The sequence below is a fragment of the Astatotilapia calliptera genome, chromosome 5 (genome assembly GCF_900246225.1).
Source record: "Astatotilapia calliptera chromosome 5, fAstCal1.2, whole genome shotgun sequence".
Lineage (NCBI taxonomy): Eukaryota > Metazoa > Chordata > Actinopteri > Cichliformes > Cichlidae > Astatotilapia > Astatotilapia calliptera.
Genome location: NC_039306.1, coordinates 3121346 through 3148616, shown reverse-complemented (window position 1 = coordinate 3148616; position 27271 = coordinate 3121346). Strand labels below are relative to the sequence as shown.

The following is a 27271-nucleotide window of genomic DNA, read 5'->3' as shown; positions in this document are numbered from 1 at the left end:
CCCTGGACAGGTTGCCAGTCTGTCGCAGGGCTAACACGCAGAGACAGACAACTCACATTCCCACCTATGGGGAACCAATGGGTTCTTTAAAAGAAAAGGAAAAGGAAATGAGGGCAGATGAACAACCTTTGGTACCAGGTACCTATAAAAAGATATATCTTGGCCCCAATGAGGCTATGAACTCTTGCAGAACCAGGTGTTCCTAATTTTGGTTCAAGTGAATTACTAAACTTTTTGAAGACAATTGACTCACACAGTTGTGTAGATATCCCGGTCTCCATCCATCCATTATCCTTTTCAGGGTCGCGGGGGGCGCTGGAGCCTATCCCAGCTGTCATAGGGCGAGAGGCGGGGTACACCCTGGACAGGTCGCCAGTCTGTCGCAGGGCTGACACACAGGGACAGACAACCATTCACACTCACATTCACTCGCACATTCACACCTAGTGGCAATTTGGATTATCCAATTCACCTATCCCCACAAACTGCATGTATACCAGTCTCAATAAACATATTCGCCAACGCTTCGTCTCGCTTGTGATGTTCCTGCGAACTGACCAACCAGTAGCCATCAGGTCGCCGATTGAAGCACTGCATTAATGTTTTTTGTGGAGTTGTCTCTGGATGCATCACGCTGCCTTGCCTGGAGTTAGCTTCTGTTTCTGGGGATGAGGGTTGGGCGTGCTCCCTGACCTTCAAGGTAAGCTAGATTACCAATCAAAGCAATCCCAAATTAGACTCTGGCACTTTCTCCCGACTTTTGCTGACACGATTTTGCGCGTGGACGAAGCAGCAACACAGACGACTCGACTAACGTACTGCCACCTGCTGGCATAGTGAGACACAGCAAAAAAAAACCTGGAAACCACCTCATTTTCACGCTAGACTATTGTATGACACGCACACATCAGTGAAACTAAACACATTTTTGCTATAAATTCAGTTTAATTTTAGTTTTGTGAGGCACTCATTACAGTTTAGTTAGTTTTCCTTTTTTGGCAAAGTCTCGTTTTTATTTTTATTTCCATTAACGAAAAATGTTTTTTTCACTTCAAGTTTTCATTATTTCGTTAGTTTTCGTTATCAATAATAACCTTGCTAGGGAAGGCGTGTGTGTTGTGTGGTGTGTGTGTGTGTGTGTGTGTGTGTGTGTGGTACAGCTTTCTGTACCCACAGGGCAGCAACCAGCCCCCACCTCCCCTTTTCTGTCTCCCCCACTAAACAACAATCCCACTGGATCCTGCCGCCGCTCAGCGTGTGCGCTGCAGACACACACACGTATCACAAGCTCTGCCTCAGCCCGGGTCACAGAGCAGCATATGTTCTATAATTATCCACAAAGAGAATCTTTCAGCTCAGAGCCAATATTTTCTCGTTAAACATTTCATGACGGTTGGTGGTGTGACGGCTGCCGCTTCGCTGTGGCTGCGAGGCTGCTAACAGTGTGAGTCTTACTTCGAGCTCCTGTTTCCTTCCATTAGCACAGTAAACAAACTTAGATGGTCTGCTCGCCAACCACTCTTGGAAATATATTCACTACAGTATCTTAACTGTCCACTGTGATATCAGTTTTATGAACAGCACATTATATTGTGCAACTGCAGCATGACAGTATAATGTATTTGAATGGGCTTCCTAATTTTAAAGAAAATGTGCTTTAAAATACAAAATCACATTTAGAAAGGCAGCTAGATGCTTGTGAGGAGCAGTTTGATGCCACATACTGGAGAGTAAATCAACCGTGCAGTTTACTCAGCTACTTGTAACAAGGCAGTCAGAGAGCAGAGATATTGTTGATGTTGGCGTGAAGGTGACTTTACCACGAGAGATGAAACACAAACTGTTCTTTAAAGTTCTTTTCGAGCTCAGGCAAGCAAAAATGAACCTCTGGATTTATCCACGTGTCATTTTTAAAGCTGATATTTAAAGAGGGTAAAAGGTCAAACTCATAAATGTCATAATACGACCATCAGCTGTGTTTAAGGACAGTCCATCTCCAAATCATCTGCACTATTTAAGTTTGGGTTTCTCTGGTTTGGAGATTTCAGCGGAGAGGATGTTTGCGTTGTCTTGAATCTGATGGAACCAAATGGCATTCATGGTTAAGACTCCATCAACACATTTAAAAGACACTTTCAAAAAAGCAGGATCCCATTACAACCCTTGTTACATGTTTTTCATGTAACTATTTTCTTTCTGCGGTCTACATCCATCAGTGAAAAGACTCAAACAGCTAAAACTAAAGCTCAGCTGCATCGATCCTGTTACATACAAACACATTCAATTTCATACTTCCTGTTTAGTTTATGAAAAAGTAACATTATTGTTGCTTTCAGTGAGTTTTGTAAATTGATCAGTAAATCCATAATGAGTCATATCATCATCAGATGAAAGCTGTGGAATATAATTTCTAATTGTCTGTGATTGTAGTGATGTAACCTCCACTACACCAGTAAACACTAAGTAAAAGTACTTACATAATTTTTACTATTACTGTCTAAAGAATCAGTTTTATGTCAGAGGCTCCATTTCCACATTTTTGCAGATTTCTTAGCTTCCCATCAGCTCGTCTGAATGGACACGTTTGTGCTGTTACCGAACAAAGTCAGAGCACAGACGATCACAGACACACTTAGACAACAGCACATTATCAGGCCTGGGTTTCCTGTTAGTGCTGCTCCCTCTGGGAGAAGAACATGTTGATGCATTTTCCTGCTTTCCCTGCACTCTTCCCTGATTCAACTCACACTGAAGGCAGTGGACAGAAGGAACTCTCACCGGGCATGGGCATTGCTTCAGCACCTGCAGAGCACATTTACAGGACGTTTAAGCTGCATTAGGCCTGATGGTGATCAGAATTATCACGTTACTGAAGGAAAGATTTGTAACAAATTGATTATTGGCTAAACTGATTATTTCTGAATTAATCCATTTTTTGATTATATGACTAATCTTTTAACTGAGAAGCAGTTTCTTTTTGGCTGTTGTTTATCTGCCTTAATTAAAACTCATCTCCAGTTTTTTTAACCCAAATAAAGTGACTTGTGGCCATGTCCGTGCGCACACAGAGCCAAGAAAGAATGAGCAGGATCCCAGCACATTTCAGTCAAAACATTGAATATGTTTCAGCTTGTTTTGGATCCATTCTTCTCCATCTGTCCCTCGCTGCTCAAAAGAGGTTGACAAATGTGACTCCAAACTGTTTATCTGGCATCTCACATCACCAACCAACACAAAGCCCTTTCACAGGATTTTTACAAAGCTGGCAGTTTCAGCATTGGTCAGAGCTGGCAGTAAATCACAGGAGCTGTAGCATGTGTTTTTGGTCCGGTGACTGCTGACAGATGGAAAGCACAGGCATCTTGTTGACTCCTGTTGTTTGTTTTTGTCGGGCTTTAATGTTCTTTGCAGATGTTATTGCTGATTGTGAAACACAGAGACACTGCACGAAACGTCAGGCTCACACATGAAGGTATTTACATGTAAACATGAATTTCTACAACTCTGAGGGTACAAACCCAAAACACAGATTTGCTTGTTCATCCTGTTATAATCAAGGTAGGTCAACAAATTGGAAATAAGTTGGAATTTTTATTTAAAGATCAATAGCACTAAAATCTGTGTGAGAATATGAAGTCAGTACATGGTAAGCTTTGCATGAAAGACTCGCTCTCTAAAGGCTGACGTTTCACGGTGGGGGTAGGATTATGTCAGGGAGCTGCTCTGAGCTCCTTTTTATTTGCAGTGGTGATGGACGGCCTGACAGATGAGGTCAGGCAGGATGCTCTGTGGATGATGATGTTTGCAGATGACACGGTGATTTGTAGCGAGAGTAGGGAGCAGGTGGAGGAGAGCCTGGAGAGGTGGAGGTATGTGCTGGAGAGAGGAGAATCATAAAGCTAAAGGCTTGAAAAATGAAAAGTTTTCTGGATTTCTTCTGTTCTCAGTTTCCTTAGAAATCTGCTGCTAAATGCTCACTCATTAGCAGAGGGTGTTTTCCTCGTGTTATGAAGGTAACACAGTATCTTGTACTGCCAGCAGGACTGATTTACAGATTGTAAATAACAGCCCTTCTCAATGACTAACTTGCATGTTCCTCAAATAAACTGAAGCAATGTTACCTTGAAAATTGCTCATTATTGTGCCTTTGTTTCTAGAAAGAGCTTCTGAGGGGGTTTACCTTTTTATGGGACTGTTTTTAATGTTTGGTGTTTTTTTATGACTAAAAACCTTCTTCCCCACATGTTAAAGTATAAAAAAAGAGTGAAGAATGAAGCTATTTGCATTTTTGGCTAACTGAATGAATTAATGAAAACCTGATGTTAGATAAATGTAGAAAAAAAATCAGCCTGCAAGTACCTGCAGTGTTTGCTGAAGAGGAAGGTGTGTATGAGAAATCTGCAGTTTGGTAACAGGTGATTATCTCCTTATCCACACACACACACACACACACACACACACACACACACACACACACACACACACACACACACACACACACACACACACACACACACACACACACACACACACACACACAGCATGGCCTGATAACAGGTCCGGGATGAAGTGCAAACATGAACACGCGCAGATACACCAGAGCCCCCTCTTACTGAAGCGTGACTGTAAGGTGTAGTAGAAGCTCTGCTCTGGTCTGACTGATCATTGGACTGATTGCTGGACATTTTAACTACGCTGCAGTCGTGATGGGCAGAAACTGATGTATAGAACAGATTTTTTTTCTAACTTTTAGGCCAGAATACAAACAACAACAGGAGCATCTAAACCAGAAAGCTGCAGGACAACAGTTTGACTTCAGGTCAGCTAACAGTAAGACCATAACGTGATGTTATTACGTGCTGTTTTTTAGCCGATGCTGAAGTTCTCATGGTTTGTTTTTTCACCCTGTAAGTTCTTCAAAGCCACGTATGTTGTCGCCCGTCAGCATTTCTGAAGCTTTTACACAGATAGTGAACCCAGCAGCAGAAAAACATCTGATTTCAGTGGACCATCAAACTGCAACACAAAGCCAACCTAATGTTTAGTCGACAGCTGCCTGAAAAGAATTACACAGCTCTTGGACTCAGTACTCGACAGTGAAGTCATTGTTCTATTCCCCCTTAAGACTATCTGCTAGGTGTGCATTTGTTGGTCTATGTCACTTACATTTCTCTGTTAAACCTGAACTTTTTCTAAAAAAGCAGAGTGACCATGGACCCGAGGAACACCCCATTCTAAATTCAGCAGAGGCCACGCCCATCATGAATGAACTGGATGTCGGGGAAGATGGCAGGAAAGGTTAGTAGTATTATTTTGTAATCCTATAAATAAATAAAACTAACTTATTGGAAAGCACTTTTGCGGTGGTGCTATGGTGGCTGCAGCTCCCTCTGCTGGCCAAACCTGAATACAGCGTGAATACTTGTGTGGTTCTGTTGAGTGTGAAATATTAGGAAAATGTAACAAACGAAATGCAGTTGTGTTCTACGTATCGTGACATTAGCTACTGTAACTGAACAGTGATAGAATAAAGAGGGTACGTACCTCGACCTGAGCTGAACATGTCCTCCACACAGAGTGTGACTCGAGCATAGACTGTATATGAAAGATGAAGCCACCGTCACTTCACCCATTGTTTTTTGAGTTCCACTTTGAAGCCTTAATGTTTGCATGTTGGTTGTAGTCCTGTTTAATGTTGGGAGCCCGACATTCTCACTGTTATTTAAACAAGAAGGTCAAGTACTAACCTACTAGGTAAAGCCAGCAAGGCTAGTTAGCAAGCTGCATGAATAAAATGCACAACAATCAGAATAACAACTCTTAATTTGTGCTCAGCAGCATTCTAGACTAGGTTAGGATTTTACTCACCCAAACTAAAGCACAGACTTCTTGGATATTTCCAGTTACACGAGATAAATCATTTTTAGCCTCAGAGGCTGTGACTCAGAGTTATTTCCCTGGATATAGAAATGATCCAGACTAGTTAGCTGAAATTATTTCTTGAGGACATCAAGATGATGTCTCCCAATTTTACTTATTTGATTATGATAGGTATTTGGACAGAATAACTCTTTTTATACTATCTTTATGGTAAAGAATCCTTACAGAGAATCGTGGTTCCTGATCTGAATGTCTACACTGGGCCAAACCTCTGAAGATTTTTATGTCAATTCATCTGTAAATTTGATGTGGTCCTGAAACCAAGACCGAACTGAACTAATCACATTACCTTTTAACATCCATTTCCACTAAAATTAGTAAAGAAACCAAAAAAATCAATTGGCCAAATTATGATTTCTATGCTCAGCAGTGCCTGTGACGAACAGTACACGGCCTTTTGTCAGTTCTGTGACATAAAGCATCTCATGACAGAAACCTGAATTCTCACATAAAACTGTTCTGACATTATTATGGTCATCAGACCGCAATTTGAATTTTTTAAGTGCGAAAAAAAAGAACGTAAAAAAATATCATTATATGTTGTGAAAAGAGAAAAAAAACATCTGGAAACTAGGGTTCAATTTGATAAGTGAAGTTTCGAAAGACCAGTCAATGGTGACATGAACTGAGTGGAGCTGTCATAAACGAATGCCTGACATGTGAAAACATCTTATTTACCATCGTCCACGTCAGCCTCTGATAATGATGCCGCACCGCCCCCCTGGGGTCATGACCCTGAGGTTAAAATGGTGACAGATAATCTTACCTTTCAGACATCCGTTTAGAAAGTTTCTGAGTCTCAGTTTATCAAAAGTCAAATGAAACAAGCAAAGAAAGACTTAATTTACAGGTTAGAAGTGTTAGCGCTCACAGTGAAAGTGAATCGGTTCTTGTTAATGTGACTATTAAGGGAAGCTGTGTGTCTCCTTTCATTCTCTGTTTCTTTTTGCTTGTTACTAAACTGTACTAACTCTAAAACTCAAGCTCCATCAAACCTCTATGAACGAGTAGCAGTTCAACAGTAACCCTGCTTGTTGAAAAATGCCACAAGTACCTGACACGTCAAGCTCAACTGCCAGAAAACACTTTCAAAGAAAGAAAATTGAGCTGCCCTGATAGATCCCTGTATCTGATAGTTATTCCTCTGAAGAATAATTTGCACTGATTTGAATTTTACTTTCAGTTTATGAGCAGACATTATTAAAATGTCATTTTTACCTTATCTGTCAATTGAGAACAATGAATCTTCTGGAGGCACAAATATTTCTTATTTAAACAGCTGGATTTGGGGTCAAACATCATGATGGTGAAATACTGGCTCCAGATCTGATTGGGTCACTTGTAAGATTGTTTCCCGACTTGTCACAAATACACACCTCAGATTATAAAGCACTGTGCAACAATCTCGAGTCACCTCGATTTCATTAACATTGGAAGTAGGTGCAGCGATTTATGAAGAGATGTTCTGATATAGTCTGGCACACTTCCTTCAGATTGGCTTCAGCCGCCTTTCCACTGATAACATTTCTGCTGAAGCTTGAATAGCAAATGGATCAAATAAAGATCCAGATGCTTTTCTCAGGTTCTCTGTTGGGTCTTTGCTGGATTCTCTTCCTGTTTCTTAAGGACATGACTTCAGACACTGTTCATCTGAAGCAGACAGGTTTTTGTTTTAGGCATACACTGTACACTATGATGAGATATATCAAATTGCTGGCTAATATTTCTTTGGTAATCACCTTGTTAATACAAAAACACATTTTTATGTTTTCTTTTATAAATAAAAAATAGATAAAAACATTTAGAGATAAGTGGCTTAACAAACAAAAACATTGTTTTGCTGCAGATAACTTGAAAAAAACAAGATAATCTCCTTTGGAAACAAAAAATAAAGAAATGAGGGAAGCCTCAAGGCTGTGGCCTGTGCACAGATATGGAATTAGGCATGCATCATTCAGTACGATAAAACTTAAATGTCCACAGTTGTGTTAATAAACTGTGGTTATCATTGTTCTGTGGGCTAAACTGCTTCCTTTCACAACAGTAATGCTACACATCAAAAAACAGCCTCGTCTCTCTATCGGCGTTGTGTAAAGCTGCCAAAGACATCTGGTATATAACACACACCAGCAGCTTGGAAAAAACTGCAATATTTTATAGAACGGGAACAAAAACAAACTTGATAAATCTGAGGAGGCGAATCAGTAAACAAATAAAGGGTGTAAAAAACATTCCTGCTACACAGACTTTCATTAAAGGTCTGCTTTTTAGACAGATCAATGGATGGCAGTGTTTTCTACTGACTTTATGTTCTGTCAGTGTGAATATGACTGAACATATGCAATGTTAAGAGGAAGCACTGAGATTAAAACAGCAGGTGAAAGAGCAAGATGTGGAAAAACAGAAAGGACAGAAGTTTGACTGACAGGCTGGACTCACACTGAGAGGAAAACACATCAGCTCTGAGCTTCAGAGATTAGAAAGCTGGACAGAGATGGAGGTCATATGTTTGTGTAACATAAAGAGAGCCAGAGTGAGCGTGAGGGGAAAGAAAGGATGTAGAAAAGCTGGAGATCAGAGAGAGCAGTTTGGATGTATACAGGGAGACGGGCGGAGAGGCTGCGGTTGTTCTGTAGGCGGTTTGGGGTTTGAGTGGCAGCTGGAGACCATATTGAGATGAACACACAGCACTTCTTGTTGTTAGATTTAGATTAGAACCAGATGTAAGTCTGCTACTGCGAGCAGTTTCACTACCTGCCTGTCTTTGAATTACACCCCGACTTCCTCCACCGCCTTTTATTATCATCTGCCCGCGAACATAAACGGACCTGAGCCCGGTTATATGAAGACCTGACTGCGGCTCAGGTGGGTAGATTATCATCAGCAGGATTATTAGGAGTACAGAGCCTGTCAGGGTATGTGTCCTCTAAATGCATCGCATGCAGGGAATAATACCGTTATACAAAAGGACTGAAAGTCTGAATGTGGCTGTGCAGAACAGCTTCTCAGTCCCAGCTCTCCTTTTATTTAAAACACAAACAAACTTAGGAGTAGGTCTAGGTTGAGTCTGTGTCGTAAACCTTTGGACAAACAAAAACTCACCAATGTTTGGTTTTATGCATTTAGTGCAAAAGAGAAATTCATTTTTTCATCTCGTCAGCATGTGAGACAACAAATAAAGTCATCGACAGCTGTTTAACTAACAACGTTTTACCACTCTTTCACAAACATATCTGGATATATTTGTAGTTCATTGCATTTCTGTTTTGATTCACTTGAGTAGTTCTCAAAAATGCAAAAGGCAAAAGAAAAAATAAAGAAAAACTGCAGCTATTCATGTAATTATTGGCTGAATGAGTTCCAGACTGAGCACTGCATTATTATTCATAATGACACACACTTTTTTCCCCTAGAAAAAGGAGGTGTGGACCCCTTGTACCCAGTAATTTGTACCCATGGCTGCACTGATAGCCCAGGAGCCCCTCTTTAGTCACGCCTGCACTGCTGACCCGTGTAAAGTTTCCCAGAGACACGGCATCGCTGATCATGCGCCTGTATCATGACTCTGTCACCTCCAGTCTGTCCACCTGCCTGTATGGCTGTATGATTAAGCTTCTCTCTGACTGACTGTGTTGACTTAACCACGTGAGCCCTGACCCGTCTCTGTGCTCGAGCAGACTCTCCCTGAATGGTGGCTTTGACTGCCTGAAGCATCACCTCCAGGCAACCAGTGTGAACCCAAAGCCTCTTTCCCTCTGTCTTACACTCACATCTATTTTCAAATGTTATGCTTTTAGTGACCTTTAATTATCTTTCCACTTCATTTCACTGACTCATCATTTGTTTCACTTCAATGTAAACACTTACTGCAGCTAAAACCGTACAAAAATCATAATAACATCAGTGAGAACTTGTCTTTATTAGTGCATTATTATCATGATCAATACTGATAATAATGTCCAAACTGGACCTTATCCAACATCCAACTTTCAGAGGCTTTTCCAAGCTCCTTAAATTTTGAAAGCCTCCTTGGAAACTCTCAGTCACAAACTGCTTGTGTTGGCATTTGACTAACAATTATTTTCATTAACAATTTATCCACAGATCATTTCAGTGAATAATAACTTAACTGTTTTCTCTGAATGCCACAGAATAACTCAGTTTTGAGTTTTATTTTCCTCCCAGAAGCTGAGCCCATTTTTTTAGTTTAAAATTTAAAGATTTTTACTTTAATCAAGAAAAACAGCGAATTGTTGCATTTTAAAGTCCAGTCTGTTTGACTGGATTACTTGAAAACTGGTTAAAATTATTAATCAGATATTAAATTAAGACAATTCAGTTAAAACTTTCATGCACACATATCACATGTGACCATATTACACGATGAACTCGATGATTTCTGCTTTGGGCATACCTTTGCTCTTGAAGCAGGCTGCAAAGCACCGCGTTGTCCTGCACACATCTCCTATTTCACTCGGTTAAATGAAGTTTAAATGATGCGACACTGTGATCTGACTCATCGTGTTAATCTCTGCTTTAAACAGTTTCACTGTGTAATCAATCTAACACTTCGTTTCCTCTCAGAAACACTGCTGCACCGACCTGGCTTCCCCGAGGCAGACACCGCTCTGTTATACCCCCCTCCCCTGTCCCCGGACCCAATCAGCCCGCTGACTCACCTGGGGACGCTGCCGTCCGGACACGATGCAGCACGGACGGGTGGATGGGACAGGTAAGACGGAGAACCAGCCGGGTGCTCAGACCTCTGCGACAAAAGTCCCGAAACACACGCACGCAGGGTGTCCCGGGTCGGGAAAGGTGAGGTCACGGTTTGCTGGAGTTTATCCCAAAGTCTCGGAGAGGAGGTGAGGAATGAGCGCGTGGACGTGAAAAAGTTTCAGGTCAGCTTCGTGTTTCTGCCGCGCTGACCTTCGCTCGGTTTTACTCACTGTTGGAATGAAGTGGTGCAGTGATGGTGAGGAGGTATAAAAGTGCCAAGAAGTATTTGGGGAGGTAGAGACCCCGCCCCCCGGCCTTTGAAATCCGAACAATGTTGAGCGCGCGGAGAAGTTTGGAGAGGTGAGACCTGCTACGGCGCACGAGCGCACAAATGTTTCTGCTTCCTAAAGTTCATCAAGTGTTTTACAGATAATTTGTGACTGATCAGTGACTCTCTAATGTTCAGCTTTCTCACTCTAATGTCATTACTAAAGTAATGTGATTACATTAACAGTTTTGAGGCCAAAGAAAACGAGTCCCATGTGGCAGGAACTGTTCATGTCAGACGAACCAAAACAGTTTGAATTATGATATTTATGTTAAAATCCTGCACATGATAGGATATTTGTTTTTATGAATAAGTCGTGTGACCTGAACATATAATCTGATTGGGTGTTACTGTCTTTCTGGCATTTAGCTCTGAAAACTTAAATGTATTTTGAAAAAGACTGGAGCATAGACTGTATATAAAAGATGGATGTATCCAACTTGGCATGGCAGCTTAGTTACTGAGGTCCAGTTTTAAAGCTGTGCATTTAAGCTGTTGCTATCTTGGTTTTGTGAACCCAGATGTGCTGAGGTCTTTCCTGAAGCATGCTTCATTCTCATTTTTTATTTGGGAGTTGCAGGAAGCATTTCTACATAAACCCTTATACAGCTGGACTTTATTTTGCAAACAGAATGGTCGCCCCCTGCTGGTCATCAGAAAGAAAGCTGCTTTATTTCCACGTCACTGTCAAACTTAAAAGCTACAGCCATCTTTTATATACTGTCTATGGCTTGGAGCTCCACTTCTGTTTTGGTTGAAGCAACATCTTATCCCATAATCATATGCTAAACCAGTCAGCCCACAAATCACACACTGGTGTCCAAACTACAGCAACCAACAATTCCCAGTAGTTCAGAAAGGCCCCAGTCACACAGGCGACCATCTGGCAGCCACTGGTCATAAGGGGAAAATGAGTATTATCCCAAACAGTTGCAGGTGGTTACTGAAGGTTTCTGGCAAGCCCCATGCAGACCTAGAGATCGATCAGAGACCAACCTGGTAATCACCAGTTGCTAGGAAACCATGCATTCTGCAACCAGTTGGTATGCGGTTGTAGGAGGTTGCTGGCAGTTTCTAGAATAAAACTGGTCACAAAGAGGTTTCACATGATGTACCAAAAACCTCCCGGTGGTTTGCATGGAAGACCCCAACTTGTCTGCAAACACTGTTTGCCTTCAAAGTAAACATGTCAGTAAGGTTCAGCTTGTATTTTAAAGGTAAATGTTTTCTATTTTCAGTTTGCGTCCCACTTTTTTAGGTTTTACTGCAGCCCACAGTGTAAATATTGAGTTTTTGCAGACAAGTCGACACTTCCATGCAAACTACAACTGACCTGGGCAATCTGCTCGAACCCAGCAATCACATAGAGGGTTTAGGTGCAGTCCTTTCTATGTGACCAGTTTCACCAAACAATAGCTGCAAGCTCGAAACTCCAGCAGCCACTCACAACCAGTCGAGAAATACACTTTATTCTTAATCAACCTCCTGCTCCTCACCAGCTTGGATCTAAATTCTCTGAAGGTTCTAAAACTTCTAATTTAAAAAACTTTTCTTCCACTTGTGGATTTTAGGGCCCAGACACCTGTTGAGTTCATCATACTAACAAACCCAGTAATTGTAGTGATTTTAAACTTTCAAATACTTGTGTGCTAGAACAACATCTGGAGCAGAAGATGTAGATGCAAGTGTATTTCTGTCCACCCCTCCCCCCGTCCTTCTTCAGTTCATTCTGTGTTCCTGGTGTGAAATACCAGGAGCCCTGCGCTCCTGACGCCTGCCCTTTGACCTGTGAAAATGTGAAGGTCTAATTTAAACTACAAACTGGTGAAGACACACACAGCCATTCAAGTCTGAACCCTGACCCGTGGAGAGAGGCGTTAGTAGGATCTGATGTTCAGTACAGCTGGCCAAGCAGGCGCTCGCCCTTATGGAGACCAGCTGGTCTGAATACATGTGTCATCATCAGGGTCGAGATTATAGAAGGACTTGTATCCTTGGTGACTTTTCTAAGTGCACAAATAATATATTTGCTAAATGCTTTCTGTGCTCAGTAACAGTTTAAGGGCTTCAAAAATAATATAAACCATAAGAAAGAGAAGTGATACTTTTTTTTTCCATTTTTTGTGATTTTAGAGTTATTGTAATAGAACTGAGTTAAAGTTTGTTGTTTGTCATAATAGGATTGGAAATATTTCTTAAGAGTTGTTAAAACATGAATTTCTTTCTACTTAAAGCTTGAAGTCATGTTTCTGTACTGAAGAGTCCAAAGTCTGCATGTGAAGCTCAAACATCCACTGTGGCATCTCTGTTTGGGACTTTAGTCACTCTCAGTTTCTCTACTTTTTTAATATCTTAATATCCAGATAATAGTTGTGAATGGAAAGTATTTGCTGTTACCTTAAATTTGTGTGAGAACTTGGTGGCTGCCACAGGAAACCGCAGCAGGTTGATTTTTAACCACTTACATAATTCAGCTGTCTTTTGAGTCCTTCCTTATTCCCTTGCCTTCCTCCTCTCCTCTCCTCCTCTCCTCCTCTCGTGTCGATAGTCTTCATTAGGAGTAGCATTCCAGACTCCAGGCCCCGGGGTCGTAACTCTGTGTCTGGCTCCTCATTACATCGCTACAGCGGGGAGAAAACACAGCTAATGTGACAGGCGCTATTGTTAGCAGAGCAACACGGGGTCAGTCAGCTTGTTCTTTCAGCCTTTTGCCTGCTGTTCAGCTCAGCATTTAAAATCTAATCACACAGAAGGAGGCCGCGTTAACAGAAGTAATGAACACTTTACAAAGTAAAAAGGTTGTAAATAACCTGCTCAAACTCAGGATTAAATGAATAGAAAAAGATAAGATAAGATACCTTTATTAGTCCCACAAGGGGAAATTGTGGGACTAATAAAAGCATTAAAATCTAAGTGTAAAGCCTTTATTTGATTAAAGCACTGCTTTGTTGTCTTGTAATTACAAAAGACCCAGCAAGTGGAAACATAATATCAAATACTAAATGTCCATTCAGAAAACCCAAGTCTGTATTTGTGCTTCAGGAATCTTTTGTCCACTTAGTCTAGTTTTGTTCTGGCAGTGGCTCACCCGCTGTTCACTTACCTGCTGTTCACTTACCTGCTGTTCACTTACCTGCTGTTCACTTACCTGCTGTTCACTTACCTGCTGTCAAAACATGAAATATCTAAAATTTAATGACTGGAAATAAGACTTTGAGGGTTTTTTCTTTAAATTAAATGTCAATCAGAGGAGAAAATGAACAATACATGAAACAAATAATGTGATTAAACAATAGCTTTTAAGTTCTGCCTATATTTGAATAATGTTTCGCTTTATTTGCAAGAAAAACCAAACATGCATACACATCCATATATCTCCGTTGGCATATGTTCATATTAAACATGGCCCAAGTTTTGAATAGTGAGGTCAGGGTATGTACAAGGAGTCCACCCTGTTCTAAAAGTTTTATCCTTTTGACTGTTTTAACTGTGAACATGTAAATCTACTAAAAAATGAAAAATATGGATCCAGACATGAGCAAAGATGCTCTGTGGAACAAAATGAAACAAGAAAAAACCAGAGGCCAGAAGAAGAAATGAAATAAGCATGAATGCAGAAGTCAAGTGATCAACAAAGAAAAGCAACCATAGATCTAAACTGTAAATCTAAACTGCATATAAAGTAGCATGAATTGAATAATAAACTGCATGTATATGCATCAGCATATGTGTATTAACATGTTATTTTTGTACGAGTAACCTGTAAGTTAACTAGTTCTGATCAGACAGGATTATTTTGCTTTCATTTGGTCCAGAGTCTGTATCTGAAACTTAAATTTGTGAAAATGTGACATTACTGCGTCTCCTGTCTTTTCTCTCTGTGCTGGTAGAAACAGGCGAATGTTTTCCAGCTATAAAAAGAACTGTTCCATGTTTTAATGAGTCTCTAACAACACTGTTATCCCATCTTTGGCTTGCCTGTATTTATATCTGCTGCTGTTGAGTCTCTTCTAAAGATGGATGGAGTGTCTGCTGATGATAATTGTGTGCTTAGTCTGAGCTACTTTGTGGGAACATGAACAAAAGTGTAATTCAAACTACAGTGGGATTCGTTTCTTGATAACATGGTGGTAAAACTCTAGTCTGCTTCATTCATGTGTCACTCAGCTTTGTTTTTTAAGGAAACGAGCAGGTTTTCACCACTTTAACCACGTCCATGTGTTCGTTTATGATGGCAGTGAGCTGTCTGCCTGAAACGGAGTCTCGTTGCACACATTTACTTTCTGTGAAAAACACCAAACTGGGCTGAGATGCTGCAGACATCACACAGTTTAGAAACGGGCCTGATTTAAAGTCAGACGATGATGGTGATGGAAGATGTTTTGGAGCACTGGTCATTCCTGTATTATGAATATTTGTGACCCCTGATTTTTCCTAAAGTGCTACAGTGATGTTCACACTTGTAGATAAACTAACAACTGCTGAGTTATTTTATGTCATAAAATTTGCACAAACATTTGCACCTCCATCAACACTTTTATGCATAGTTTTTCTGTTGAGCACCATCAGAATCTTGGCTTTTCCTCACAAACACACTATGTGTTGTTTTTTGCGTTTCTTTGTGACAAACATCCTTGTCGTCCAATCAGGAGACTGAACTCAGGGTTTCAAGGCTGTCAGTTACTGGGAACATCAGCAGATCTAGGACGAGAAGCCCACGCAGACCAGAGTGTCACCATCCTGCACGCCAAGGTCGCTCAGAAGTCCTACGGCAATGAGAAAAGGTGTGGTGATGATTTTATAGAAATAAAATAGATTACACAAATAATCCAAAAACAGTTGATTCTGTTCATCTGGACGTAACGTTTTCAGTGGGAGAAACGTTTCGTCACTCATCCAGGTGACTTCTTCAGTCTCAGCTGACTGCAGGTTTCCCCAACTTTATAAACAGTTTATTTGCACAATGACTGAAACCAGGCGCATGAATAAACAATGGGCTGTGAGGTCAGTTTATGATCATTAATCTGCGTGCATTAATCTCATTGATCAATGATGATGATGATTGAGCATGCATCAAGACATTACACAAATAAACTTGCAGCATTAACACATTTTATTAAACCCAACACAGAAATCTTTTTCTAACAAACAGATTCGTCTGACTGATCTGAGGGACAGGCTCAGATTTCCAAGTTTATTTGGCAGTTACTTTAATATCTACACAGATCCACAAAGTGTCATAAAACAGTGATAAAATGATTTCCTCGAGAACAACAGATGATTTCTTTTGGACCCAAACCCCAAAGAAATCCTGTTTGCTTACACATGAAGTCACAGAAAGCAGGAAATGAATAAGAAATCTGCAACATATTTGACATTTGGTGGAAACTTAATAACAAACCACCTCTAGCTACAGCTAGCAACTGGCACACAAAACTAAAATTAAAGATGAGATTAAAGACTTGAAGTAGAGGAAGGTGAATATACTTTTGAGTTTTTGAGAAACTGCAAAGTTTATTTGCAGTTTTTTATGTGCAGCCAGTTTCATGAGAGCCAGGCTGTGTGTTAAGGATAATTTGCATGATCAAAACTCCTTTGTTATTTGATTTTCTAATGTCATATTCTGTCCTGCATTATTCTTTTGAAGATTATTATTCATGATGTAATTTGTTCTTCTGTGTGTCCTGTAACTGCCCTGAGCTGTCATATTCATGCAGCTGAATAAGGCTGATGTGAACTGGCTGCACGTTCACCTTCTTTAACCATTATTATGCACGACAGTTAGAGTTGTGAACAAACAAGTTTCTTATAATTAAACTTGCTTTATGTTGAGCAGGACATGCATTTGAATAAATCAAAGAAAGCTTTATTTGTCTGACCAGTCATGTGATTTACATTTCACAGTATTTCCCATTAGTGAGACTGAGTTTGTTGCCCGTGATGTTTAAGGCAGAGAAACGTTTTGTAATACCTGTAATACACACGAGACTCACCTGATTTTAACAGATGAATGAACAGAAGAAGAAAATCTTAATGTAGAGATTAGTGAAATCATGAGCACGTGAACTGGTTTAGTTGGATAAAATCTGCTGTTTCAGTGACTGTTTCTGCATCACCTCCAGGTTCTTCTGCCCTCCTCCTTGTGTTTACATCACTGGCCATGGATGGAAAGTCATGCAGGACCATTTAAAAGGTACATAAAGATGATTATAGTCAGCTTTACATTAAAATTTGAGTGAATTTTATGTCTTACATTCTTCCACTCACTGCTGTTTTTCCTTCTCATTGTCTTTTCCATCCAGCGGCCGGTTATGGTGACTCTGTGTATCGAGTGTGTGGTTACATGTGCCTGGACAGCTCCAGCCAGTCACAGGCAGACGCATTCAAACTGGTGTTCGATGAACAGCCAAACTCCAGGGTGAGAGCTCTCTGGTGGCCGTGAGCAAACCTCTGTTTATGTCGACAGTCGTTCCCGGTCAGAAAATTCCTTTTGTGACACAGACACTAATTTTCGGAGACTTACGCTCCCCCTTGTCCCGTTAGTTATCCTCTCAATTCATCTCCAGGTGTTCACTGATGGGGGCTGAGGTGGCACCAGCGAGCCATCTGCATCCATCCACGTCTTTGTCCCGAACAGTTTTCTGAAGATTTGCAGAATGTATTAATTTATTATTTTCAGACATAACTGATCAGAGATGCTATAATGATGCTGATGATTAAACTGAAATATTAATACAAAGTCAGTAATACCCATATGCAAAAGTTTAATTAATTATGCAAAGTTACAGACTAATTAGACCAAAATTGTTGCCGTTACCATTCCAGTCTTACATGTCTCAAATGATCATCATTGTGAAATCTAACTAAAATTTTGATTTTGGGAAGTGAAGTTTGGTAACGTGACGGCTCTAAAACGTGATAATAGAGTGTAAAAAAATCAGAATATACCTGACAGCTCCACACATCAAGTTAATGTAAAATCCTTTTTTAATAGAAGTACACTGAGTGTCTTTGGTTGCCCCTCAGTGGAATAAGAGTGTTGGAGTGAAAGCATCACAGAGCAACACTGTGATCATCTGTAACGCTCAGAAAGCCAAACGACATTCTGAGTTTCTTTAAGTTTGGATCGAGCTGAATATCAGCACTAAAACTGCGACTCAAGAGTTGTCAGTTCATCTTGTAATCGGAAGGTTGCCGGTTCGAGCCCCGGCTCCGACAGTCTCGGTCGTTGTGTCCTTGGGCAAGACACTTCACCCGTTGCCTACTGGTGGTCAGAGGGCCCGGTGGCGCCAGTGTCCGGCAGCCTCGCCTCTGTCAGTGCACCCCAGGGTGGCTGTGGCTACAATGTAGCTGCCATCACCAGTGTGTGAATGTGTGTGTGAATGGGTGGATGACTGGATGTCCTTAGGGACGAGTAAAGCGCTATACAAATACAGGCCATTTACTTTTTAAATGAAATCTGCTTCCTGCATTCTGCACTTCTGGTTCTCATTTCTATAATTCACACACAGGAATATGTGACGTTTAGCCCCAAATATCCAGAGTGCCTCACCAAACAGGTGAAGTGCATAAAAAACTGCCAGACATGATTAGTGACCAGCACAAGCAGAAATCAGAAACACAACACTTCAAGTTTTCATCTGCCACAAGATACAGAGTGGAGGTCAGGATCAAACACATAACACAGGGAACTGTTGTTGTTGTCTGATGTGTTTCAGAAATTCTTTCTTTTTATTTCATCTTTTTCGTGTTTTCAGCGGCTGTTTGGTTCGTTTTAGGCACCAAAACGACTCTGTACAGTTTTAGGAAGGAAAATAGTCACGAACTGATTTAAAATGGGTCCTTTCACAACCATAAGCACACATCTGAACTTTCTTTGTCACCACGTTGGTTTGGCTGAAAAGAAGCAGCAGTGATGAAACCTCGGCTTTGTTGAGAGTTCTGCGGTTTTACACACAGTTATTAACGTCGCTGTCATAAACATCGTTTGTTACACTCGTTAAACAACCGACCAGTGTTTTCACAGCGAGCTGTACACGTCGTATACTTTTGTTTTGATTTGTGGTTTTTTTTGTAACTACCTCATATTAAAGGCAAAGTCTACAATTTTTTTTACGACATATGATACATGACATGTATATTTACTGTGACAAGAGTAAAAAGAGTCCTTAGAATAAGTTTCATTCAGGCGGTTGTCTGAAAGTGAGCAGATAAGTGAATGATGATGTATGAACTGTTGTGTTTGAGCTCTGCGTGTGTTTACTCGGCCACGAGCATTAAACCTTTTATTTCAGGCCATTGTTGACTCAACAAACAGTCGCGTCTGATAGAAAAACTGCACGGCTGCAAACACGCTGCCCGTGTGCCGGCCTTTCGCTTATTTACTGACTGATGGAGAAACAGACGTGCTTTGTCTTTATTACTGTACGACCTATCAGCCGAGCTTCAAATGCTGAGAAAAGCAGAAAAAAAATAACCAGAAAAAGTTTATTTCAATTAAAGTTATTTATGAAAAACAACATTCCTGAAGAGTTTCCTCCTCTGCGTCTGATTATGTGAAGTGTAATAAGTCTCACACTCGTGCTGTCTGTGTGTCTCGTCAGCAGATGTTCGCTTGCGCCAAGTCGCTGTTCATCTCTGATCAGGACAAGAGGAAGCATTTCTGCTTGCTGCTGCGCCTCTTCTTGAACAACAGACAGGAAGTGGGTTCTTTCCAGAGCCGGATGATCAAAGTCATCTCCAAACCCTCCCAGAAGAGACAGTCCATGAAGAACGCTGATCGTGGGTTTATTCCACTTTTAATCCAGCAAATCAGGGATTTCCATTTATTTTTAAACTGAGGATAAGTGGCAGAAATGAACATTTGAAAAGGTCTCACATCATCTGAGATGGATATTTGTGTTTGTTTTGCTTTTGAGGTCTGTTGTCATTTCTTTAGCAATTAGACATTAGTATGATTTTTACTATTTTGGTCTCCTTGGTGACAAATACAGTAAAAAAAGAAAAAAAAAATGAGCAAAAACAACAAAAAGCAAAGAGCCTAAATAAACTGAAAATGAATCAAAGGAAACCGAAATTGAGTAAAATTATGGAAAAGGATTTCATTCAGAAACAAAAGGGGGAAATGTGTTGATTTAACTGTCTCTGTGTTTTGGCCTGTTTGATGACGTTTGCATCATGTGAATCGTTGCAGACATTAAGATGGAAACTATGAAGAAGCCTTTAAGTTTGATGGTTAATGTTAGGGTCGGAGTCATGGAAGGTCCTCACATAGATTCAGGATTCCCTGCATTCATCCTCAGTCCTGGGAGCGCTGGGATGACACTGTGTGGTGTGCACGGATTGACTTGAGTTGAGTTTAAACACAGATTCTCAGTAAATTATTATTGCTGTTGTTTTATTATCCTGAGATGAGATCAGAGAAGGACAAACAGAATGACTACGTTTAACGCAGATGGTCTCAGTGGTCTCGTGTGACTTAGTTCAGCCTGTGCTGATACACTGGAGTTAACCTGAAAACCAGAACATGCAGAGACGCAGGGAGAACATGCAACCTCCTCACTGAAGGACCAAATCAGGAATCCTCTTGCTGTGATGCCACAGTGCTGAGCTGCTGTGAAGCCTGAGCACACGTGTGATGGAAACACACATGTGTGCATGTTTGTGCCTCACAGGTTCCCAGGTGGCTCACTTTATGTGGACCTGCACTAAATGCTCATCACTTGTCCTTCATCACACACACTGAGACAATTGTCTATCATTTTACCAGCTGTCATTTTACAAAAGGGTCACAGGAAACACGATGCTCAGAGATTTATTTATGCTAAATATATTTACGCACCAGGATATTTAAAAAAAATAAAATAAAATGTTTGATTAAAATCAGTTTCCATCACATGACTGTCACCAAGCCACCAGAGCTTGTTTGTGTTTATTTCTTATTTTCAAAATGGTTAAATTTCAGACTGTCCCACACAAACATCCTTTAAATCCCACTAACAGTGTGTGTGTGTGTGTGTGTGTGTGTGTGTGTGTGTGTGTGTGTGTGTGTGTGTGTGTGTGTGTGTGTGTGTGTGTGTGTGTGTGTGTGTGTCTGCAGTGTGTATCTCATCCTGCTCCAGGGTGGCTTTGTTTAACCGTTTACGCTCTCAGACCGTCAGCACTCGTTACCTCTCGGTGGACAGAGGAGCTTTCATAGCGAGCGCCAGACACTGGACGGCCTTCACCATCACCATGGGTAAGTGTGTGTGTGTCCGTGTCAGCATGTGTCACGGCTTGTGTGCAAACAGTACAGTAGATTCAAAGCTTTGTATTCACACACAAACACATGCTTTGGATACAGGGAAGGTCATAATGTTTTCAGTTTATGATTTAACAGTTTGACTTTAACTGAAAAACATAGATGTAGAACACAGACATCCCATAAAACTGCCGTTTACCCTCAAACTGTAATATGAAGGATGTTAGCACAGTTATGCTGCCTGAGCTTCTTGTTTGTAGTCACACTCAGTAAAATGAGTGCATTGAATGAACAATGTGGAGAATAATTATGTTGAGCAACACAGAATAGCTTAGAGCTCTTACTGGGTTGTATTGCCCATTTCTCTTCTATAAATCGATGCACATAAGGTAGAAATTGTTGTATACAAATTAAATAGGCAGGAAGTATGTCTGCTGGTGTCCCCAAACAGAACCTACACCCGTGGTCCTCATGGTGTCTTTTGGATGCTTTATTCTTCCAGCATCCTCACCTAAACCAAACAGAGAAGTAGGAACACAGCATGTGGAAGGATTCGTGCGGTGTCCTGTGTGTGAGAAATCAAATGGCACCTATGAAAACAGGCTCTGATTTGTCTGTGATGGTGTCAAACTTGTATCCTCCAGTCAGCAGACGTGTCTTCTCGCCCTGCAGCCATCCTGCATAAATACAGTCACTGTGCGAGCGGTTTTCCTCAGTAAAGTCTAGAAGAGTCCATTTAAAGATCTGTGAGGTTATTTATTTAACACAGTGCCCTGTGTGCACGGACCTCCCACCACCAAAACCCAAACCTCAGTCATTCATCCATCAGCACTTGGTCCTCTCTTCGATCACGCACACCGACGGTCTGTTTGCCCTCTGTTAGCAGAAAAGTCATGCAAGGAAAAAATGTAATAAAGCTGAAAATGTGCAGAAATTAACCGTCAGTGTGTGTGTGTGCTGCAGTGGAAGGAATATGAATATTCATGCATAGGTGTGTGTGTGTGTGTGTGTGTGTGTGTGTGGTAGTAGATGACCAGTGTGCTGAGCAAGGAGGCTTTGTGCTGAGCGAAGGCTTCATCTGTTACGGCTGTGTGGTCCAGCTAGTGTGCACCGAGTCTGGAGCAGCTCTGCCACCCATGGTAACACACACACACGCACGCGCACACACACACGCACACACACACAGCGTATGTGAATAGTGCATACCTTGTATTGTCCACCATATGTGCCCTCACTGGTATTCCAGTGAATTTTATCTGCACTCAGCCAAAGCTTTGAAAACCTCTGCTGTAGTCAGTGTCATTAAACAGCTGCAGAGGACGACACAGTGAGATGATGGAAACAAACCTCATAATAAAAATCTTGTAATAAACATGATAGAAATACCAGATACCCTTTAATGCCTTTTTTCTAACCATGCCACATTTCTACAAAATGGAGAATCAAATGATTTTTATTTATTTTTTTCTGTGAAAAGAAAATTGTGTCAGACTGGATCTCAGGTGTGCGTCTGTAAAACATTAGGAAATTTCTAGGAATAGCCCCTCCCACAGCCACAGGTGTCATTAGTTCCAAATTTGGGGCAGTAAATAGTTTTTTCTGGTGGAAACATGGAGTGTTTTCCAGATTAGCCACAGTTTATGTTCCTAAATCTAGTTTCTAGTTTGGCTGATATACATGAAACAATCGACCACTGAGATTAAACAACCTTGTAAATTCAGAAGTCTTGACTGAAATTCTCTGAGCTCATCTCAGGATATTAAAACAATAACCACGAGATTTGGGAAAATCCTGCTAGTTTACTAAGAATCTTTAAATCCCAAAGCAGACACACTGCTGAAGTGTTTGTTAGCGAGACACCAGATTCCTGGAAGTAAGTTGGATTAATCAATGTTGACTTTTCAATATCTTATCAACAAAAGAAGCTCTTTATAACCATCTATAGCTGGAAATTAGTGGGGAAATGGGTGCGCTCTGCACTAATTATTTGACCATAAAATCAGTTAAGGTATAATCGCTGCTCAATACTGAATGACTTCCAGATGTGTGTCTGTGCAGGTGTTACATAAGCTGCTAATCCCACAGATATCCTTACAGTTTGAGCTGTTCTTAGACAAACGTCTGCACTGCAGTCCATCACATTTCACTGAGCACACCCTTTCTCTGTACTTCCTAAACTGCTGTCATAACACCCTGAGCTGCTGGCCTGCTGGTAATTGGTGAGGGTATACCCGCACACTACACCTCTATATGTTTCTGTAGTTGAGGCCTATTGCAGCCGGTTTGTTTAAAGACAGAGAAAGCTGGCGTTGGACTGTGGCGGTCGTGGTCGGCGTTCAGCGACCGGAGAGGTGAAGACAAAACGCTCAGCAGCACGAGAACAAAGTGTTTCAGATTGTGTGTGTGGTGCAGTTTAGGGTACATTTAAGTGTCTTAATACTGAGGTTTGGACTCGGCGCCAGAAAACACCACAGTTAATTCAGTGTCCAACCTCCACAGATACACCTGGATGATGTTTGTACATCTTTTAAAACCCGAATCGCTCAGTTTCTGCTGGTTGTGTTATCTCAGACAGCTGCTCACTGTTTATTTTACTCTCCTGATCTCTGACTACATCTGTGAGATGATATATTTGGATGGTTTTGTAGCCCGTGGTATTTCTTCTTCAACAGATCTAAAAAAAAACTGTTATTGTAGATGTATTAGACAGATTTATGTTTTTATTACCCTCAGCAATAATACCTGGGAATAATATACAGTTATATAAGACCACAGTAGGATGTGTAAATATGTTAAAATCTTTGTAAAGTGATGATTAAGCCCTTTTATATCTAGAAACTGTCCGTAAGCACAATCAGACGCACCGCCTCGAGCTGTGATCCTCCCACAGCTGCAGTGTCCTGACAGCAAATTCAAATTCTCCACCTGCAAAATCCAAACAAAAGCATCATTTAAACTTTTTTACATTTTTTCTATATTTAAAAACTCTCATTTCCTTTGTTTTTTCTTCTATCAGCACACTGAGTTTCAGTGTATTTAGCATTTGTAATAAACCAAAGTTTTTAACCTATTTGTAAATTCAGTGACTTATAATTAAATGATTTCAATGCATTTTTATTTACACACATAAACAGGCGAACTGGCTCCAACTAAAACAAATGTGAACTGCATTTCACATTAGCCTCAAAGAGCTGCTAGAACAGATAAACAGTGACCCTCCAAATCATGCCTGATAGCACCTTTTTTTTTTCTAACAGTTAAGTTGTTATTATTGGGGAAATATTTTAATTATTCATAAATCGATTCTAAGCTAAAGTTCTTCATCTTCAGGTGATCCGAAAGGTCAACAAGCAGCACGCCATCTTAGACGTGGACGAGCCCGTTTCTCAGCTCCACAAGTGCGCCTTTCAGTTCAGAGACAACCCTCACGCCTATCTGTGTCTAACCAACGACGCCATCATAGAGTACCAGGTTCTCTTCTCTTTCCCAGCCTTTGTTTTCGATTCGTCCTCCACCTGCCTGTGTTTATTTCTTCCAGTTGACACCTTCACGTTTGTCCTGTTGACATGTTTCTTCCTTTTAACCATCTCCTCTATCTTTTTCTTCCCTTCAGGCCCCGTTCAGCGTCAGAGATCCCAGCAAAGTGGTGCTGAATGACGGGTCCTGTTGGACCATCATCGGGGTGGAAGTCGTAGAGTTCACCTTCAATCAGGGTCTAGCTTGTATCACGACACCAGTTAGCCCATTTCCTGTTGTCACTGGGTTAGAGGTGAAGTGCCAAGACAAACCATCACATTGTGTGGTTCTCATGTGTTTTATAATATTTTTATAAAAACCTAAATGTGCTGTTAGCTAGAAATGGAGCAAACCACTCAGTCAAAACAAGGAGATCCAGAGTTCCTTTTTTCTTCCTGCAGGTGAACGGTGGAGGGCACGTCGCCATGCTGGAAATTCACGGAGAAAACTTCACTCCTCATCTCAAAGTCTGGTTCGGCAACGGCGAAGCAGAGACCATGTACAAGTGAGCGAGCAATCACGAGTCGTTTTCAGCTTTGAATCATGGAAAGCTGCTTCAGCAGGATCGAAATATAAAGCTGGAAAATAGTGTCACAGGCGCCTTTTACCTAAAAACTTAACCTGTTAAATTTATATGGCCCCTGCAGGGGGCGGAGCTTCTCACAGCTAGAGGGATTTTTCGCAGTTTGTTGAGGATTTTCTAAAACATTTGTTTTTGTTAAAAATAGAAAAATGCACCATATTATTTTCAAGGATAAAATTCAGGACTCTGGGAAAACATGATGGGCATTTTTTTTCAGCAACTTTAACTGGAAGCATTTTTGAAAGTTATGACATCAATGTAAAAAAGTCTCCTCTTTACCCGTATTCATCCGCCCTGATAGTCCGAGCCAAGCCTGGACCAGAGCGATGTATAAAGAGGTTTATGTTATAACCAAACATCAGTAGGAGGAACTCAGCTTGGCTCACAGGGAACAATCCTCCCTCTAACTCTTATGTGGGCGTCTGTAATTTACAGACGGGCATCACAGAAACTTGACATCCAGCCGTGCTCTCACAGAATCTCATGTGACCAAACCGAAGTAAAACAGGCCTCTGAAGTCAGGATCCACCCCAGATCCCACACCTGAAGTGCTGAGGCATCGTAAGTCAGGGTCACAGTGAGAGCGGCTCACCGCGAGGCTCTGCAAACGTCCCGCAGCTCTGCAGCAGCGTGTGTGAAGAACAGCCGTCCACAATGTGCTGTTTGTGCAAGAAGCTGCAGCCAATTAGGAACATGATCCCTCCCTGCCAGGCCAACCAGAGGCGCAATATAGGTTCAAATAAAATATTTTATAAAAGGGCATTCACAGTGTCTGCTGTCTGCTCAGACCTCGTACCAGCCACACGTTTATGTTTAGTTTATACTCAAACTTAAACAGCTTCATTCAAATTCTCAGAAAGGAGAAACTGAAGAAGTATTAGGTATAGAAAAATGTCACATTTGCATTTTTTCTTTCTTTTCTTTTTCTGTCACATTTTTATACCTTTTACTGTATTTATTTTTCTTTTTGCATCTTTCTACAACACAGTTCATACAGATGAGTTACATTTTAAGTTTAATGTCTTTAAAAACTCTTTAAAGGTCTTCACTTTATCTGTTTTATATTTGATCAGATCATTTGGTGCTTCCAGTGACGTCCTGCTCCTTACATCTTTACAGCAGTCAGCAACTTTCGAAGTTTGTCTTCTCATTTATTTTCCAGACCACAGCTCTGACTTTCATGTCCTTGTTTTTCCTCTCAGGTCTCCCAAATCTCTGCTCTGCGTCGTTCCCGATGTTTCGGTTTTCAGCGACGGCTGGCGCTGTCTGCGGCGCGTCATCACCGTCCCTCTGTCTCTCGTCCGACTGGATGGACTGATTTACCGCACCTCCTACAGTTTCACCTACACGCCTGAGCTCCAGCCGCCCCCGTCGGCCCGAATGACAGCCGGAGGAGGGAAGAGAGAAGGAGGGATGGGTGGAGGACAAGACGATGACATCCTGTTGGAGACCATCCATCAGGAGTTCACCAGAGCCAATTTTCACCTCTTCATGCAGAGTTAGTTCGTTTGTTCACAGGAATCACAGAAATCAAAGTGTACAAATAGCTGAACTGGAGACAGGTGTGACATCATAATTACCTTCCTTCCATCTGCTCTGCACATTAAAATTAAAGCGTTTTCTTCAAGCTCAGTAAGAAAGCAAAATCTTATGTTTGCATTGGTACGAGTGCACACGAATGAAAACAGGTTCCTCGGTCACGTGACTGAAACTAACGCGACACTTTTCATATCGGTGATTTCTAATCGAGGCTTCAGCACAAAGTTCTTTGACAGAAATTGTATATTTTAAAAGCCTTAAATAGCTTTAGACAAGTGTTAACAGGAAACAGGAGATGAAATGGAAAAAAAAGAACGGCTGACGCCCCCTGATGTCACTGATGTCTCTCTGTTGAAGCTTCCACGTAAGCAGTTCGACCTCAGCCTCATTTTGGAGCCAGATGTGA

At 41.1% G+C, this 27271-nt stretch overlaps 1 protein-coding gene across 9 annotated transcripts; it reads left to right on the top strand.

Moving 5' to 3' along the window:
• The first annotated feature begins 3071 nt into the window (after window positions 1–3071).
• Window positions 3072–26958, top strand: LOC113021859 (recombining binding protein suppressor of hairless-like protein). 9 transcript variants are annotated; one of them, XM_026166661.1, is made up of 13 exons: window positions 3072–3472; window positions 5205–5298; window positions 10525–10672; window positions 15637–15771; window positions 17110–17180; window positions 17290–17405; window positions 19591–19768; window positions 21087–21224; window positions 22254–22366; window positions 24558–24698; window positions 24841–24996; window positions 25145–25248; window positions 26529–26958. In XM_026166661.1, the coding sequence occupies exons 1-13, from the start codon at window positions 3467–3469 to the stop codon at window positions 26827–26829; spliced, it is 1701 nt and encodes a 566-aa protein (XP_026022446.1). In that variant the 5' UTR covers window positions 3072–3466; the 3' UTR covers window positions 26830–26958. The 9 variants fall into 9 exon arrangements, with proteins under 9 accessions (XP_026022446.1, XP_026022447.1, XP_026022444.1 ...); XM_026166662.1 differs by having other exon boundaries at window positions 5202–5298; window positions 22257–22366; XM_026166659.1 differs by having other exon boundaries at window positions 5202–5298.
• Window positions 26959–27271: the final 313 nt, after the last annotated feature.

Coding starts and splice junctions, on each gene's coding strand:
- LOC113021859 (XM_026166659.1), top strand. Junction 10,673..15,636: donor CGGACGGGTGGATGGGACAG/GTAAGACGGAGA, acceptor TCGTCCAATCAG/GAGACTGAACTCAGGGTTTC. Junction 24,699..24,840: donor ACGCCATCATAGAGTACCAG/GTTCTCTTCTCT, acceptor TCTTCCCTTCAG/GCCCCGTTCAGCGTCAGAGA.